At 40.3% G+C, this 19,416-nt stretch overlaps 2 protein-coding genes across 6 annotated transcripts in view; one reads left to right on the top strand and one right to left on the bottom strand.

The window, feature by feature from the left end:
- Positions 1–9,177, top strand: part of c22h12orf4 (chromosome 22 C12orf4 homolog) — a 47,621-nt gene extending 38,444 nt beyond the window's left edge. For 3 of the 5 annotated variants that reach the window (XM_055653004.1, XM_055653003.1, XM_055653002.1), the window contains exons 14-15: positions 4,534–4,655; positions 7,984–9,177. In XM_055653004.1, coding sequence (XP_055508979.1) covers positions 4,534–4,626 — 93 coding nt within the window. In that variant the 3' untranslated portion in view covers positions 4,627–4,655; positions 7,984–9,177. Of the gene's footprint in view, positions 1–4,533; positions 4,656–6,423 lie in introns of all 5 variants that reach the window. The other 2 variants (XM_055653006.1, XM_055653005.1) reach the window with 2 other exon arrangements.
- ndufa9a (NADH:ubiquinone oxidoreductase subunit A9a) overlaps positions 1–19,416 on the bottom strand; it is a 170,540-nt gene that overhangs the window by 125,978 nt on the left and 25,146 nt on the right. The gene's annotated exons all lie outside the window — the stretch shown is intronic.

Below are 19,416 nucleotides of genomic sequence, written 5' to 3'. Positions count from 1 at the left end.
CATCTCGTTGCTATCATATGGAAGAAGGTACAGGAGCCTGCGAACTGATGTCTCCAGGTCGATGAGCAGCTTCTTCCCATCAACCATCAGGCACTTGGACCACATTGCACAACCCTACGTCAGCAATGATTCAATATGGACTTTGTGTAGGTTGCACTGCTGCAATAGTTGTACAGCTGAATAAGTTGCACTCTCGTGGTTTCTGTGCCAAGTTTGCTCTTTTTCCACATGATTGCTTTGCTTCTGGGTATGCTTGCTTCCTGCCACAACCCAGCGTTTACTGGTAGTTTGCTCTGTTCCTTTCTAATATTGCATGAGGCACTGTATTCATCTTCTTGTTTGAATTCCTGCCTTCCTCTTTGGAATATTATATTGAAGTACAGCTGCATCTGTCCATGTGTTATATCTTCCTTGGAAAAGGACTCAATTTATTGCCATTGTTCATTGATTTTGTAAGACATATGTTTTATATACCTTTTTCCAAGAAAAATGTTAGATAAGTTAATTAATAACTTTGGGAGCTAGATTCTGCAAACAGGGCATTTTAGGTTTTTATTATCCCAAGTTCATGACCCACTGCATGAAAGGTTTGAGCTTGCAATTCGAGCTGGCAATTTAACTTTGACCTCGGCATCAGTAGAGTCATAGTGATACAGTGTGGAAACAGCCCCTTCTGCCCAACTCGCCCACACCGACCAACAATGTCCCAACTACCCCAATCCCACTTGCCTGTGCTTGGTCCATATCCCTCCAAACTTGTCCTATCCATGTACCCGTCTAACTGATTCTTAAACAATGGAATAGTCCCAGCCTCAACTACCTCTGGCAGCTTGTTCCATACACCCACCACAATTTGTGTGAAAAAGTTACCCCTTGGTTTCATATTAAATCTTTACCCCCTCATCTTAAACCTATGTCCTCTGGTCCTCGATTCCCCTCCTATGGGCAAAATACTCTGTACATCTACCCAGTCTATTCCTCTCATGATTTTGTATACCTCTATAAGATCTCCCCTCATCCTCCTGCACTCCATGGAATAGAGACCCAGCCTACTCAACCTCTCCCTATAGCTCACACCCTCTAGTCCCGGCAACATCCTTGTAAATCTTTTCTGAACCCTTTCAAGCTTGACAATATCTTTCCTATAACATGGTGCCCAGAACTGAACACAACATTCTAAATGTGGTCGCACCAATGTCTTATACATGACCTCCCAACTTCTATACATACTCTGACTGATGAAGCCTTTTTGACCACCTTATCTACCTGCGACTCGCCCTTCAAGGAACCATGCACCTGTACTCCTAGATCCGTCTGCTCTACAACACCTCCCAGAGACCTTCCATTTACTGTGTAGGTTCTACCCTTGTTCAACGTTCCAAAATGCAGCACCTCACATTTTTTGGTATTAAATTCGATCAACCATTCCTCTGCCCACCTGGCCAATCAATCCAGATCCTGCTGCAATCTTTCACAACCATCTTCACTATCTGCAAAACCACTAACTTTTATATCATCAGCAAACTTGCTAATCTTGCCGGTATGTTCTCATCCAAATCATTGATATAGATGACAAACAGTAACGGGCCCAGCACCGAACCCTGAGGCACACCACTAGTCACAGGCCACCAGTCTGAGAAACAACCTACCACCATCACCCTCTGCTTCCTTCCATGGAGCCAATTTGCTAACCATTCAGCTATCTCCTTGGATCCCATGCGATCTAACCTTCCAGAGCAGCCTACCATGCGGAACCTTGTTGAATACCTTGCTGAAGTCCTGTCAGAGGAAGTGGTAGAGGGAGGTACTAACAACATTTAAAACACATTTGCTCATGTACTTGGATAGGAAAGGTTTAGTGGGATATGGGTCAAATGCATGCAAATGGAACTGGTATGGAAGGGCATCTTGGTCGGTATAGACGAGTTTGTGCTGAAGGGCTTGTTTCTATGCTTTATGATTCTATGACTGTATCCGGTTAGCTAATCTTATAAAGCTGAATGCCAGTGTGAACTATGATAATGATCAGACTTCAGGAGAAAATAGGCAGGCTAAGTAAATGGGTGAGAACAGGGCAGATGCGGTACAATGTGAAAAATTGAATGGTCACTTTGGTAGAAAAAGTAGAAAATCAAAGAATGTAAAATCTTGAGTGATTGTAAGATGTTCAAAGATGTATTGGTAAATTTAATTAAGTTCATTATATTAACTTAATTAATTTATATTAACTTAATTAATTAAGTTAATGTATAGTTAATTAAGACGTCAAACATGTTGAATACCAGAGAATAAACATCTTGCTGCCATGTTTGTTTGGTGAGACCATACCAAAATACCGTGTACAAGTCTTGTCATCCTTCTAGGCAGGAATGTAATTCCAATGGGATGTGGGTAGTGAAGGGTTGGTTCTTGGTATGTGTGGGGTGATTCCAATGTGGACTTGTAAACAGACTAGGTCTATCTATTCAAGTTTAAAAGAATCAGAAGTGATCTCATTAAAACAAACATTTCTTATCGGGCTTGCTAGGGTAGGTATAAGAATGGTATAAGGTATTTTTCTGGCGAGGGGTACAGTTCCAAGATGATAGTTGGGCCTTTCAGGACTAAGATACAATGTATTTGTTTCTGCAGATGGTAGTGACTCTTTGGAATTTTACACTCAAGAGGACTGTGGAGATTAAGTCACTGAGTTTATTCGAAAATAAAACGTACAGCAATGTTCCCTCTAATTTTTAGTTCAGGTAGTTCGTGTGCGCGGAAATCTTGTATTTGCAATTGTTTATGCTATTACAAATGTGTGTGTGTGCACTGAATTATTATGCAAATATATCACCTCGAGCTTTTGGTGTAGCAGTTTTCACTATTTCATTAAGCCATTCAACTTTAAACCAGTTTGCAGTTCTTTTGCACTTCACACCCTTTGGATCCTTTGAATTTGACATGGTGAATCAAAATTTATTTCAATTAAATACTCAATAAGCCAGCTACAGAATTTGAAATAGATCTTCGTAAACTGTACAATAAAGTCAATATGATTATGAGATTTTTACAAATAAGTATAAATGATATACTGTATAATTATTGATTACTCCATTTTAGGTAACATTGTAGTGTCTATGACATACACTCTTTTAATGCTTTTGTTTTTCAAAAGAAACAGTTCTTTATTTAACTGTAACAAGTCTTCTCTCTCCCCTCCCCCTCTTCCATCCCCCTCTTCCATCCCCCTCTTCCATCCCCCTCTTCCATCCCCCTCTTCCATCCCCCTCTCTCCTCCCCCTCTCTCCTTCCCGTTCCCCATTCCATCTCCACCCCTCTCTCCCTTTTCCCCCATCCCCTCCCTCCCCACCTCCCTCTCCCTCTTCTCCAAGGTGCAGTCCCATCCATTTACCGCTGGGTTCCTGCCAGCAGCGCCACCATCTTTGAGGTGGGCGGTCCTTGCCCTCCACCAGGTGAAGCACGGGGGCGGATGCGGCCCACGGACTGGATGCGGCCCGCGAAAGGGTCCAATTGATGATTTCCCCAATGCCAGAGCGGGCTGCAGCTGTCCCCCGTGCTGGATCTGGGCGGCGGATTTTGAAATTGGGGGGGGAAAAAAAATTATAGTGGATAGTTTGTTTTCTCCGAATTTCAAAATCCTTTTGTGGGCACATACATTTTTTTTTGTGCGCTGGTTTCAAAACTTGTGTGTGCGCCAACACACGCACAGCTTAAAGGGAATATTGCCTAGAGGTCTTCAGATATTTAGAGAATCAAGGAATATGATTTTGTTTAGGAAAGTGGATTTGAAGTCAGATCAGACTTGATCTTATTGAAATAGTAGATTACTCTCGAGTGGTTAATTGGCCCAGTTCTTCTATTTCACATGTAATATGTACATGGTTGAATTAGAATTTATGCTGTGTTCTCCTCTGTTGAGGTATCAACAGAGCATCCTACAACATGAAACCATCAGATATGGGGGGGCATGTGAAAGCTAAGCAAACTCTTCAGACCATTTACAGCCACATCTCTCATTTATTTTAAAAACATGATGTGTGTTCACCTGCACCATTTGGAAAAGATAATCTCTCGCAAGGAGTTATGAGGGAGGGGATTTCACAACTTGAGGCCAGGTTGACTACGAAAGGATATCAGAATGCATCAGAAAGCCCAGAGTAGAAGAATGCAAAGACTTCTAAAGATTGTTGTCCTTACCATGGGCAGTAGAACTGTGATGAAGTAAAAACCAGGTTCAAAAATTCCTCTAGTCCAATGAACATCACAAATGCTTGAGGAAACTTGCCTTCCTGGTCAAATTAATGACATTCTACCAATCATATATCTATGACTATGTAAAGTTTCTTTTTGGCAATTAGAATGTAAATTGCAGCCATGCATTAAGGTGAAGCTCTTACTGACAACTTTTTACACACTTCAACAATCAATTTCCCAACCATACTAGAGTAAAAGCATTGCATTGGTATGAATATTTCTGTTAATGTGTGCTCCGCACCATGGAATGTAAATGGTAATACAATTTTTTATTAACAGAGTATTTCAGAGGAAATGTTCTACCAGTTGAGCAACATGCTACCTCAGATTTTTAGAGTGTCGTCTACACTGACCCTGACCTCCAAGCGATGAACAAACACAAAAGATCCACTGCACTGCAAGTGAGTTATGCTGACAAGTCACTTTTTGTGCGGGCTTTCAACGAGATATTAAAAATAATCAAAACTGCACTATGTTCCCACTGAGGCTGGGAAATACTCTTTTTCTCACCTCAGCAAAATTTCCGACATTTAAAATTCTTACACTTAATGTGATATATGCATCAAATATATGCTTCTTATACTTTCACAATGATGCTGATCTGTCTTAAAGCTGAAACTTGTCTCCTTTCCAGAATTAAAAATTGGCAAGTAACGTTGTTGCAAGCAGATTTGATGAGTTGGACAAGATTTCTCCTTCCATAATTTCACTGTTTAATTCTTCCACCAAAAAAGAGATTTGACATAAGATTTACATTAAGCCTTTGTAACATCAATTTTTCATTATATTTCCAGATTATGGTGCATATAATACTGAAATAATATAAAAATCATTCCAGTTTTTCCATCCCCCATTTGTACATGCTGTTGGCCTAAGAATGATTAGATTTGTGAAACTAATCACTGTTCATATCTTGGGTAGACAAAAATGCTCGAGAAACTCAGCGGGTGAGGCAGCATCTATGGAGCGAAGGAATAGATGACGTTTCGGGTCGAGACCCTTCTTCTGACTGATGTGAGGGTAGGGGGGGGGGGCGGAAAGAAGAAAGGAAGAGGCAGAAACAGTGGGCTGTGGGAGAGCTGGGAAGGAGGGAGAAAGCAAGGACTACCTGAAATTGGAGAAGTCAATGTTCATACCGCCTGGGTGTAAACTACCCAAGTGAAGAGGTAATTTCGGACACTCAGTGGCACTCAAATTGGTTCTGAAATTCATTAGAGTTGTAAATGGAGGAGGGAAGCGGCGGGAGCTGGTGCACCTTGCAAGTCGGGAACAGGGTCGGAAGCCGGAGCTTTAAAAGGCCAGGGAGATGGGTCAGCAGGTCATTCTATTCACAATAGTTTTATATTTTATAATTGATTTCTTTACGTTTCTGGAACTCCATGATGCTTTAGAGACATGGGAGGGGCGTCATTAGCAGGCCAGAGGTTTATTGTCGTTTCATTATCATGTGACCTCTGTTGGCCCGGAAAAATGTATAATCCAGAAAGGCTCTGGAACCAAAGGTGCCGGAAAATCAGTGTTCAACCTGTACAACCAGACAAACTGTCCATAGCAGATCATAGTTGCTGAGGGTAGTGTTGTGTAATGTTGTATTCAAGAGCTTAATGGTTGCTGGGAAGAAGCTGTTCTTGAATCTGGCAGTCATGGTTTCAGGTCTGAAGATGGGTTTTGATCCGAAACGTTGCCTATTTCCTTCACTCCATAGATGCTGCCTCAGACGCTGAGTTTCTCCTGCATTTTTGTCTACCTTCAGGTTCCTGTACCTTCTTTCCGATGGTGTTATGAAAATGAAAGTGTGACCAAGTCTTTGATAGTGGTTGCCTTTTAGAGACAGCAGCTTCCGTACATCCTTCGATCGTGAGGAGGTCCGTACCTGTGATGGACCGGGCAATGTCTACCACTCTCTGAAGTCTCCCTCATTCCTGAGTATCTGAGTTATTGAACCAAGCCCTGATGAAAACCAGTCAATATGCTCTCTACCGCACACTAGAAACTTCATAGAGTATTTGTTGATATTCTAATATTCCTCTACCTTCTAAGGAGAGGCGTTGATAAGCTTTCTTTGTGATTACACGGTGTGCTGGGCCCAGAAAAGATCTTTTGAGTTATGCATTCCTAAGAACTTGAACCTGTTGTTTTTCTCCACCTCTATCCCATCAATGATGACAGGTTCGTCGATCTCGCGTTTCCCCTCTTAAAGTCAGCAATCAGCTCTGGTCCTGCTGAGCAGATACCGTTCTCTGAGTTTGGAGAGGAAGATGGAGTTGAACGCTGAGCTGTAGTTCATGAACAACAGCCTGATGTACATTTCCTTATTGTCCAAGTGGTCCAGTGCAGGGTGGAGAACAAGTGAAATTTCATCCTCTTGTGGTATATAAATTGTAATCAAGGCAGGAGTTGATATGTGTCATAACCAGCCCCTCAAAGCACTTCATCACCATGGACATTAGTACCACCGGTTGATAGTCATTGAAGCATGTCATCTTCCTCTTCTTGGGCACCAGCATTATTTATATCCGTTTAAAGCAGGTGTGAACCTTAGACCTTTGAGAGGTTGAAGATGTCTGCAAAACCTCCAGTCAGTTGATCCACGCAGGATATAAGAACGTAGCAGATACGCCATCTGTGACTAAGAATACAATGTCCTCTGGGATTATGGGGACCCAAGAAAGTACATCGATGTTCTCCCACTCAATGCGAGCTTAGAAAGCATTGCTCTTGCCTGGGAGGGATGCTGCACTGTCAGTTGAGCTACTACTTGGTTTCACCTTGTAGGAAATGGGCATAAAAGCCCTGTCACGGCTGTAGCACTTCCATTCCATCCTCCGGTTTAGATAAAAAAAGTCTCTGATTTTCTGATTGCTTTATCGAGGTCGTATCTGCACTCCCTGTACCTGAATTTAAACTGTTTTATCACCAATCTATTGCCAGAGTTGAATGGCCAAGATCTGGATCTTGGTAGTTTGCAGAACTCCTGGTTCATCCAAAGTTTCTGGTCAGGAAACACCCTCATGGTCTTGGTGGAAACGCATTCCCCCTCACATTTCCTTATGATGTTGGTAACAAACTTGTCACATAAAATTGACGGAGGTTTCTCAATTTGGCTGTTCCTATGCGTAATCTAAGCTATTATATTTTGGACCAATATGATTTAATATACGGTCAGACTTTGAGTTGATGGGAATGTATGCGCATTGCATCTTACCAAAATATGCACATAGTTGCAGGAATTAACAATAGGCTCATTGTAATTAACATACTAAGACAAGAGAGCTACTCATATTAACACAAAATAATCAATGCAACACTTTCAATGTATTTATATAAAATACTTATGGAGTATATTTTGTTTTTAATTAATATTCACAAATACCCCTTCAAATTGCTATTATTCTGTTCGAAACTAAGATTTCAGATTAACAAATTAAATAAGAATTAGGAAAATAAACTCCATCGTACACATCAACTTCCTGTCTTTGTAGATTTAAAAATGTAATTTGTTGGAAGCATGCAGCCTTGCTGTGATATACTCGGTAGAAATTCTTACATATCGTTCTATGTCCATGGTATATGTCCTATGCACTTTCTTTCCACAATTCAGTTAAAATGAGTAGAAAATATTTTTTCCTTGAGTGACCCTGAGTAAATTGGACTTAATGAATTCAGTCATTTATGTCTGCCAATAAAGAATGTCTGAGTTTAAACTGTTTTATCACCAATCTGTTTTAGGATAGAACACTGCAAGATATCATAGGTTGGACATACCCATGCCCCATGCATAATTAACAAGTATTAATCTGCAATAGAAACAAGTGGTGCAGTGGCTTGGCAAAGCAGCCTCTACATATGTGGAGAACCCAGAGAAAATATCCAATCGAGTGAACACCTATATCTGTAACCATTTGCAGTTGGGACCAACAGATCGGAGATTGATTGGGACCCTCGTTCTCCAGGTCTGGGATTGGGATCTGTGTATCTGGTAAAGTGTTTTAATGACAAATAATCGCCTAGGTTAATATGTGAATGTGTTGTTAGCAGGTTGCACTGGGATTAATGGATTAAATTAATATGTTGCATTAGTTAATCAATGTGGTAAATTAATGTGCTTAATGTAACAATGAAATCTATAGTGTTAGTATTCTTTTTGTAAAAGGTTAATGTAGTATATTTAATTAAAGAGTGATCTATTATTTGTTACATTGGATTAATATGCTGTAATACTTTGAATTAGCTTGTGCTCTGTGTTTATATTTCTGTATGCTAACTAATGTTGATCATGTTGAACTTATCCATGGTGTTGCAATTTAGAATAGTGTTCTTTGCTGCACCACTTTATTAGAAAATAAATTCTAAATCAAACGGTTAAAGTGTGCAAGCATTTGAAACCAGAGATGAACTTTGATTGATAGGAATTTTGTTTAAACTTAACATGTGGCTGCTGCAACTCAAAACAAATAAAGGTTGGATACAAACTTTGGTAATGAAATGTTCCTGATATAACTCTACATATCTTAGTGTCTTTCATCTTGCAGTATGAATGTTAAAAAATACAAATTTCAGACATTAATTCTACATAACATCATAGATATGCACAATTATGAAAATAATACATTCAATGAAATAACCATAATTTCCACTGAATTCTGTTCAATCTTTTTCTGATTGACTTTAAACTTGGTGTGACTGATTGTATTTGAGCATAACAAATAGATGGAAATATAATGGTTTGTAATTTATAGACAAAGCTGTCCTTTAAGGAAAAGCTCAACCTTTTGAATACTTTTGTACATCTTTTCATTAAAAAAATAAGATCAATATTTTATCTTTGTTAACATAAATGCACAATAGCAATTCCTTTACGAAATCGAAGTATATGGTCTTCACCTACATCTATCTATATACTATTAAAAGTCTCATCTTGTATGTGTGTTGTATGTATGTTTTGTATCTTCCTCAAAACGCTACGCACTACGCTTAAATATCTACATATTCTAACACATTTTTCCCGACAACGCCCTACTCAGCTTCACTTAAGATTTTATCCTATATTTCTCAAGTTATTCACGATTAAAGTTAAAATAAAAAGGCAAAGAACGGTTCTCACACAGTCTTTTTCCAGGACTTTCCACTGATGATGTCATAATGCCACTCGCAGTGCACCAATTACAATGGGCTCTCAAGCTGCCGAGTGCCACAATGACATCACAAAGGGACGTTGCCAATGGTAACCGCAGCAGAAGGAGAGGTTGCCAAAGGTAGGCCCGATCAGAGGAGGGGCAAAGAGTGCCATTTGGCATGGTCCATGCCTCATGCCTGTCTGCTTCAAAGGGATCAATTTGGGGACCTCTAAAATTGAAGGGCCTCTGCTTGATCTTGGTTTAGAGGCCTCTAAAATTGAAATTGGCCTGGGCATCAGTTCATCTATGAGAGGGCCTGGCCAAAGCTGCCATAGAGAGAGAGAGAGAGAGAGAGAGTGTGTTGCACAGGGCTGATTCATGGGCTTTCCGGCCTCCTGATTTTCTGTGGCGAGGTAGAGACCGTGTTCCACGTGTACATGGAGTGTGTGAGGTTGCTGCCCCTGTGCCCCTGTACCTGAAGGGGCTGCTCCTCAAGTTCTGGTTGCATTTTAGTCCCACGATCCTGGTGTTTTGACAAAAGGCAGGGAGTGGGGAGGGGCCGGTCGGGAAGGTGGGATCTCCCTGTCGGTTTGCTCCTGGGCCTGGCCAAGATGGCCATTCACGGGTCCAGGCACCAGGCGGTTGATGGTCACACCAGAGTCAGCTGCCTGCCCCTCTTTCCGGGCCTACGTCTGTGCTCGTGTTTCCCTGTCGTGGGAGCACGCGGTGTCCACAGGGACGGTGGAGGCCTTCCAGGAACGCTGGTCGCCGCGGGGGGAGGAGAATGCTGAGCGCTGCCATCGGAGAGAGAGAGTGCCTGCAACCCCCCCCCCCCCCCCCCCATGTCAAGTCCATGCTGCCCGACCCATTTATTTTGTATCATTGAAATAATTAATTTGAATCCAATTAATTATAAGAAATGCCACAAAATAATAAACTGAAATCTTTCAAAATCGCTGTTGTTTAATGATATAATGTGTCTTGTTATGATCTATATAATTGTATAAGGGTAAAATCAAAAAAGCATAATTGAAACAATTACAATATCTGAACTATTGCCCTAGTTCATAATATTTAGCATAAAAAAAGCTTTTATTTTTCATTAGTACTGTGGAATTGCTGCCTTTCTACATCACCTGTTTTGTTAATGATTAAATCTGTATTATTCAAAGAATTTCCTATGACTAATACTGGACAATGTGTGCAATTAACTAATTATTTTCTAATTTCCTAGATGAATACAAATTTGTGAACAAAATCATACGTAAAACTTACAATGCCAAGGAAATAAAAAAATATTGTAAGCAAACCAGGGAATGTATAAGGAAAATGTGTGTGTCCCATCTGTTAAAGAGAGAGAGCATTTCAAAATTTGGAGTCAACGTTAAATTTTGTTAAGAGCATAGTAATATTGTAGATTGCAAAAGGAAGTACATAGTCTGGCAGAATGAGCTGCATTTTCCTTTTGCGTTCCCTCGTTTGTATACAATAGATTTTTTATTTCCCTGGCATTGCAAGTTTTTACGCAATTGACAATACAATTTCATACAAAAAAAATGTAGTTAAATACTTTGGCAGTAGAATGAAGAAAGGAAATAGAGGCTAAGTGATGTGGTCATTGAAAGATTTTTCTACAACTGGACATGAGTGAACATGTCCATAAATCTAGAAAGTTACAGGAAATGTTAGAAAAATTACTCGGTAAAGACAATGGATTATATTTGGAATAATAGGAGAAGATACCAATTTAAATAAAGATCAAAATGTTTTTTTTAATTATGGGTTAATAATTGGAAAGAAATTGATACTTAAATTTTGGAAAAATACAACCACACCAACTGTTAAAATGTGGATTAGGAATATGATGGACATAGCACGCCTTGAAGAAATGAGACTCCGACTAATAGATAAATATGACCAATTCTTAAAGAGTTGGTCTCCTTTCATCGACTTTTTGGAATCATGTGATGCAGCGGTGCCGTAAGGATTGTTGATTTCAGTTCATGACGCGGATAGAGCTACATCTCCGAATACAGATTTGAAAAATTCTCTTTTAAGGGGCCTTCTCTTCTATTTCTACTTTCCACTTTCTCTCTTCCTTTTTTTTTATTTTTTATATACACACTTCACGTTTTTCTACTCTCTACCATCTATTTTTCCACTTTTTCCCCTTTCTATTGTTTTCTTTTTCTTGTTCTGCTTACTTCCTTCTTATAACATAAAACTAGAGGTTGTACATAGAATGGATTACGGTATTACATAGTTGGCACCTAAAATTAGGTGCCACTGTACTGTTTTGTGCTGTATTAACTTCTAATAAAATAAACAAAAAAAAACAAAACAAAAAAAAAGACAATGGATTCCTGAACTTCATAAATCTCAGGTGTTACATTTAAAGAACGTTAAGTTACAACTTCATTGTTGCAGCCAAGTATCATCACACTTTAATGTGCATGTGAAGGTCCAGGAGAGGGGGCACAACAGATTCTTCAGCATGGTTTCCAGGGATGAGGGATTTCAACAACAGCTCGTTGATGCGCAGAAGGTTAAGAGGAGATTTGATAGAGGTGATTGTTTTACGATAGAAGGAAGCTATTCTCACCAGGAATCGGTTGAAAACGAGGGACAGATATTCAGAGTAAGGTGCACAAGAAGGATAGGAGGGAAACAATTTCAAGTGGTGACAACCTGAGACTTGCATTCTGCGGGGGTCATGGAAACAGTTAAAAATCATTCAAAATGGAATTGGATGAGCTGTTGATGCAAAGGATGGAGAGAGGGAAAGAGACTGAACAAAGTTGCTCAACGTGTCAGCTTGGACTCGAGTTACAAATCCCAGTGTCACAAAGATTCCACAAAACAATGTTACAAAGAGAACAAAACTAAATATAATGACAAATTTGAATATTCTGAGGACAAACAATAAGGGCATGCATTTGTAGTTCAAAGTTATTTTATGAAATCAAATAACTAATGAAAATATATAGCTATATATATATATATATAAAAAAATTAGAGCACATCTATTCTAAATGCACAAACCCTGCATTTTGTGCATGCTTGAACACAAGTTATCCACGAGAGATAACGACGCAGCTATAATTTTTCCAATATTATTTGTGCATGTAACAATGTCATAACAATTGCAGCACTCGTTTATACCATTCTGACACAAACTTGAGTTGGATGATCAGCCATGATCATATTGAATGGCGGTGCAGGCTCGAAGGGCCAAATGGCATACTCCTGCACCTATTTTCTATGTATGCTCTTGGGTTTTCTTGGGGTGCTCCGATTTATTTCCATTTCCCCAAAACACTCGGGTAGCCTAATGTACTGTGCCCTCCATAATGTCTGGGATAAAGACCCATCATTTATTTATTTGCCTATGTACTCCACAATTTGAGATTTGTAATAGAAAAAAATCACATGTGGTTAAAGTGCACATTGTCAGATTTTATTACAGGCCATTTTTATACATTTTGGTTTCACCTCGTAGAAATTACAACAGTGTTTGTACTCTCTGTATTACCAATCAATGCCTGCGAAAACGCACATTTACTGTTGTCTGTGCAGACTTCATGTGCTCATGGCCTTTGGAGGCTCATCAATACTAAGGACATTTGTACATTCTGCATACCCACCCTCTCCCCCATTTGCCTTCACCTCGATGCTAGCAATATGTTACTCTGATGCTCCATGGAGAATGTACATCAGGTCACAAAGAAGTTAACAGGAGGACAGTGCAGGAACGTTGTAGCAGCTACAGTCAAGAGTCCTACGTGTAGACATGAGCTTGTGTTGTTCTAATGGTAAGTTCGCCAGCTTTTGTGGGTCATTTAAATGGACATTGGAACTAAAATAGGGGGAAAATTGGTAAAATACAATTCCCGGGCATTTGGAAGATATTGTTCAAATAATGTCGTTTTAACTTCCCATGACATGTTAATCCAGTTACAAGCACATATTTTGTATTAATTCATAAAACTAATTAAACATAAAAATAAATCTCTCCTCGGCTTCCTTTGATTCCAGGAAAGTGCAGCTACAGCTCATCCAATCTTTCCTCATAGATATCATTTTCCTGTCTCCTCATAACTCCCATCTGCACCATCTCCAGTGTAATCACATTTTTCTTGTAATGCGTGACCAGTACCATGCCAAGAACTCAAGTTGTGCCTAACTAATGTCTACAAATCTGGCATTACCAGCCCGCTCTTACATTAATTGTCTCAGATAACAAATAAAATCTTCCCATGTACCTTTTTATTGACATGACCTGGCACCTTTGAAGACCAGTGGATATACACTCCATGGTCCACACCCTGAAATACCCTGCCGTTGATGGTGTATTGCCTCACTTTGTTAGAATTCCCCAGTTGATCAGGGCACCTGTATTGTCCTACAATCCAAAGATTTCCCCCCTGTTAACATTGTTGAACTGCATGCATACCTGAATGTCTTTAATAGTCACGATCTTGTAACAACTTAAAGTTTGCAGTGTTATAAAATTTTAAAAGCTTGTTTTTAAAACGAGTTATTAGCAGGTAAAATATGTGTATTCACTCAATCTTTCAATAGGTATCGTGGCTGGAGATCAGCAAATTGGCAAGAACCTCAAGGATATTTTGGGAAGACAGCAGGTGCGTCACTTACTCCTTATACTCAGCTGCAGTATTTGGTAAATAGTTATGTTTCTGGTCTAATGTTCCTTAGTTACTCCAGCACTCCAGTGTCTTTTCTTTCTCTTTTGTTGATCATTGTCTGGCACTTATGTGACATGAATGCTACATGAGATCTATCAGTACAGGCCTGAATGTTATATGCAAGCTTGTGCACCATCATATTCTGTGGTGTTGCATGAGGAATTGTACAATCCCCCACTTCTCACCTTGTGAGAAGGAGGGTCATTGATAAAGCAACTGAAGATGGCTAGGCCTAGGTCACTGTCTTAAACAAACTCCAGCAAATGATGTGTAGGAAGGAACTGCAGATGCTGGTTTACACTGAAGATAGACACAAAAAGCTGGAGTAACTCAGCAGGTCAGACAGCATCTCTGGAGAAAAGGAATAGGTGACGTTTTTGGGTTGAGACCCAGTCTGAAGATGGATCTCAACCTAAAATGTCTCCTATTTTCTCCAGAGATGCTGCCTGACCCACTGAGTTTTGTCTCTCTCTCTAGCAATTATGTCATGGGTTGGGATTATTGACCTTCAATGAACTCAAACATCATCTTTTGTGAGAGATATAACTGTAATCAGCTTGCCTGAAATGACCATGAACCTTATTTTTACCAGAATACCTTGATATAAATTCAATTATTTGGTGCATGAATGAGAGTTAAACCATGTTTTCTTGATGAAAGCCAGAGAATCAATGAGTAAGTTTTTGTTGGAGAGCATGCAATGCTTGACTATTAACTTACAAGACTTAAACAAATGCCAAACTTTGCCTGAGCAAAAGTCTTCACGGCTTTTCTTTTTTCCACACACGACTATCAGCAAATAATTTATGGTCATCTCCTTGTCCCAACCAAATGTTCAAATCGGCTTTCTCTCCCTTTTCACACTGAGAGTGATATGTAGATGGAACAATCAGCCAGTGGAAGTAGTCAGACAGGTACAGTAACAACATTTTAAAACTAATTTGGACAGGTGCATGGATATGGAAGTTGAGAGGGATGTGGGCCAACCATAAGCAAATGAGACTAGTTTAGATGGGGCATCTTGGTCAGCATGGTCGAGTTGGGCCATAAACGTTTTTTTTTCCCCGTGCTGTATGATCCTCTTGTCCTACACAGGGGTTGTCAGAAGATTTGCTAATCAAACCTGCTGGAGAATCCCTTTCATTTGAAATTAGCCATTCAATGCCTAATAGGATAGGACATTGAATCTCCCATAGTGTGTATCTTCGTTGGAACTTTTGAAATGAGGTAACAAGTTTGCAGTTGTTCCTGATAATCCAGGGAATCAATATTACTGTCTGGCCTGCAGATGTCTGAGACCTATCAAATTGCTGTCTAATCCTATGTGTCAATTTTCCTTTTATACACCATTACCTGTAAAGTTATTTGTTTCCTTATCCACCCTGTGTAAATAGTCTGAATGTAATAGAATACATATACATAGAGAACTGAATTTTACACTGGTAGCATGTTTGGCACAATGGACCAATCCCTAAATTTATGAGAAGCAGCAGTTCTAATATTCATCATAAAGGGTCATCATTTATTTGGCTGCTGAAGCGTTATGAAGGAATACTTTATAGGAATTCTTAGAAAATGAATTTCCCGTATCTGCAGCAAAATGTTACATCATAACCATTGGCTCCTCTCATCGACTTAAAACATGAGATTATAAATAAACAATGGATTACATGAATCATGGTTAACTGGAACTGGTCCCTTTACGGTATTGATTATCAACACACACATTACCTTCAACTGTTGTCAGGTTTGCATTGTTGTAATTTGTCGGTTCACCAATCTATAAATATCACTTCTTCATTTCTATTTTTACATTATGTCTAATGATGGACCAGTTCAAAGAAATTTACATTTCATTTCCGTTCTTCCTGCTTATCCTACTGGTAAAATGATCTGCTGATTCTGCTTTGAGTTTTATCCATAAGGACACTGAACTCAAATGCAAGGAAGTGATCTGTTAAAAAAAATAATCTTGTTTATAACTGTTTGGGATACTATAATTATACAAAAGTAAGTGGACTGCAAAGAGACTGCAAATTATGGAATCTGGAACAACAAATATTCTGCTGGATTATTATCCAAGAGGTTTGCCAGAATATTGCCTGATTGGAGGGTATTAGTTATAAGGAGAGGTTGGATAAGCAGGTTGAGCAGTATCTGTGGGTAGGAAAGAATGGTTGATATTTTCAAGTTGAAACCCTACATCAGGTCTAAGAGTGGTGTGGGGAGATGGCCAATATAAAGGGGAGAAAGGGTGTGGTGAGACAGATGGTGAAACTGATGAATGTTTGCTGGAACTTCCCAATCCTGACCTGTCCCAGTCCTCTTCACTTCTTCTGTGTCCATTGCCCGTGGCTTGTAATTCCACCATCGTTCAAAAATGTGTCTCATTCCAATTTAAATTCCCCACTAATCTAGACTCCACAAACATCCGGGGTAGAAAATTCCTCAACTTTACCTTCCTCTTCAAAAAGTTAATGCCGGGATCTGTGTTGTGATACGTGTTGTTTCTGGTATGTATAAATGACATGAACATAAATATAGATGGGTTGCTTTGTGCGTTTGTAGACTACCCAAAAATTGGTGGAGTTGCAGACAGTGAAGAAGGCTGTCAAGGAATACAGCGGGATATACATCAGCTACGGAAATGGCCGGAGAAATGGCAGATGGAGTGCGGTTCCCGGAGGTTTTTGTCAGTCTCCCTACCTGCTTCCACTACCTGCAACCTCCAGCAACCACCTGCAACCTCCGGGAACCGCACGGAAACCTTGTTTCCAGTCTCCAGAGGTTTCTGTTCAGGTTTCCTAAGTGGGACAGGGTCATTACAGCGAGTGCAGTGCCGGAGTGCCGGAGACTGTATGGGTGCTGTCTGTACGGAGTTTGAATGTTCTCCCTGTGACCCGCGTGGGTTTACTCCGAGATCTTTGGTTTCCTCCCACACTCCAAAGACGTACAGGTATGTAGGTTAATTGGCTTGGTAAATGTAAAAATTGTCCCTAGTGTGTATAGGATAGTGTTAATATGCCGCAATAGTGGATTGCTGGTCGGCGCGGCCCGGTGGGCCGAAGGGCCTGTTTCCGCGCTGTATCTCTAAACTAAACTAAACTAAACCCCTTAACAGCATTGTTGTACAGAGGGATCTTGAGATCCAAGTCCTTAGCTCCCTGAAAGTAGCAACAAAAGTAGATAGAATGGTAAGAAAGACATATTGTATGCTTGCCTTTATCGGTCGGGGAATTGAGTATAGAGTCAGGAAGCCATGTCGCAGCTATATAGGTATATTGTCCTTGATTAGGCCGCATTTTTTATATCATATGCAGTTCTCGTCACCGTAGCACAGGAACGATGCAGAGGCTTTTGAAAAGATGCAGAAGAGGTTTGCTAGAATGCTGCCGGGATTAGTTGGTATGAGCTATAAGGTGAGGTTGGACAAACTTGGATTGTTTTCTATGGAACGCCAGAGGTTGAGGAGAAACCTAATAGAAGTAGATAAAATTATGAGATGCACAGATGGGGTAGTCAGTCAGTAGTTTTTTCTCATGGTGAAAATGTCAAAGGTTAGAGCCCATAGCTTGGTGAGAGGGGTAAAGTTTAAGATGTGCAGGGATTTATTTTTACATGGAGAGTGTTGGGCGCCTGGAATGCGTTACCAGAGGTGGTGTTAAAAGCAGGCACAGTGAAGGCATTTAGAGGCTTTAGAAAGGCCCATGGATATGCAGGAAATTGTGGCATATGGATCACATACAGGCAGAGGAGATTAGTTTAACTTGGCATCATGTTAGGCACGATATTGTAGGCCAAAGGATCTGTTCCTGTGCTGTACTATTCTGTTTCAAGTATCTTCATCAATAATCTTTCTGCTATCAAATGCGGATGTTGATAATTGCATGATATAAAATCACATCTGAAACTCTTCAGAAAAGCAAACAATTCCTTCTAGCAAGACATGGATAACATTACATGGGCTGAGATCTGGCATCTTATGTTAGTGGCAGACAAATGGCAGACATGGCAATCTCCCACACAATGACCAACTCCCCCCCCCCCCCCCCCCCTCCTCATTCAATGGCATTACATATGAACATATGAGAGAGATCCCAAACCAGGATAGGAATTTCACAGGGAATGGTAGGTCACAGTGAATGATGTACAATGATGATTATAGTGGCCTAGGAGTACAAGTACATACTTCTCTGAAAGTGATCTTCGATGAGGGTTCAGCAATATCATCTCACTGCTCCCCCTCTGTGATTCCTCCTTCCCTCCGACTCAATGACCACGTCTTAACCCAGACCCGTGGCCCGTGCTTTCCCTCTCTATCCCCTCCCACATTCCAGTTCTCCCGCCAGTCTTACTGTCTCTGACTACATACTATCTTTGTCTCGCCCACTCCCCTGAAATCAGTCTGAAGAAGGGTCTCGACCCAAAATATCACCCATTCCTTCTCTCCAGAGATGCTGCCTGTCCCACTAAGTTACTCTAGCATTTTGTGTCTACCTAGGGCACTATAGAAGTTGGGATGTGTAGAAAGGAACTGCAGATACTGGTTTAAACCGAAGATAGACACAAAATGCTGGAGTAACTCAGCGGGACACACAGCATCCTGTCCCTGAATGGAAGGAATGGGTGACGTTTTAGATTGAGACTCTTCTTCAGAGAGTCTGAAGAAGGGTCTCAACCCAAAATGTCACCCATTCTCCAGAGATGCTGCCTGTCCCGCTGAGTTACTCCAGCATTTTGTGTCTATAGAGGTTGGGATGTTGTGTTGCAATTGTACATGATATTGGTGAGGCTGGACTTGGAGTATTGTGTTTTATTTTGGTCAAATGCCATTAAGCTGGAGAAGGTGCAGAAATTATTCATGAGTATGTTGCCAAATTCAAGGTATTGAGTTACAGTAAGAGATTGAGCAGGCTATGAGTATATTCCTTGCAGCTAATGAGGGGTGATCTTACTGAGGGTGCATAAAATGATGAGGGACAGAGATAGGGATGAATGCACACAGTGTTTTCCAGGGTAGGGGAATCAAGAAGCTTAAGGTGAGGAGGGAAAGATTTAATAGGAACTCAAGAGGCAACTTTTCACACACAGGGTGGTACATATATTGAATGTGTTGTTAGATGATGTGGTTGAAGCAGGTACAATACAACATTTAAAAGACATTTGGATAGGTACATAGATAGAAAAGGTTGAGAGAGACTTGGGGCAAACACGGACAAATGAGACTGGCTCAGATGGGGCAGCATCGACGAGTTGGGCAGATGAGCCTGTTTCCAAGAACCAATGACTCGATGACAGTGACTCTGAATCCCCACTCTCCTCACTTTAAATGACCATGC

Source organism: Leucoraja erinacea, chromosome 22 (genome assembly GCF_028641065.1).
Source record: "Leucoraja erinacea ecotype New England chromosome 22, Leri_hhj_1, whole genome shotgun sequence".
In the NCBI taxonomy this organism is placed as follows: domain Eukaryota; kingdom Metazoa; phylum Chordata; class Chondrichthyes; order Rajiformes; family Rajidae; genus Leucoraja; species Leucoraja erinaceus.
This window is presented reverse-complemented; position numbering and strand designations above follow the sequence as displayed.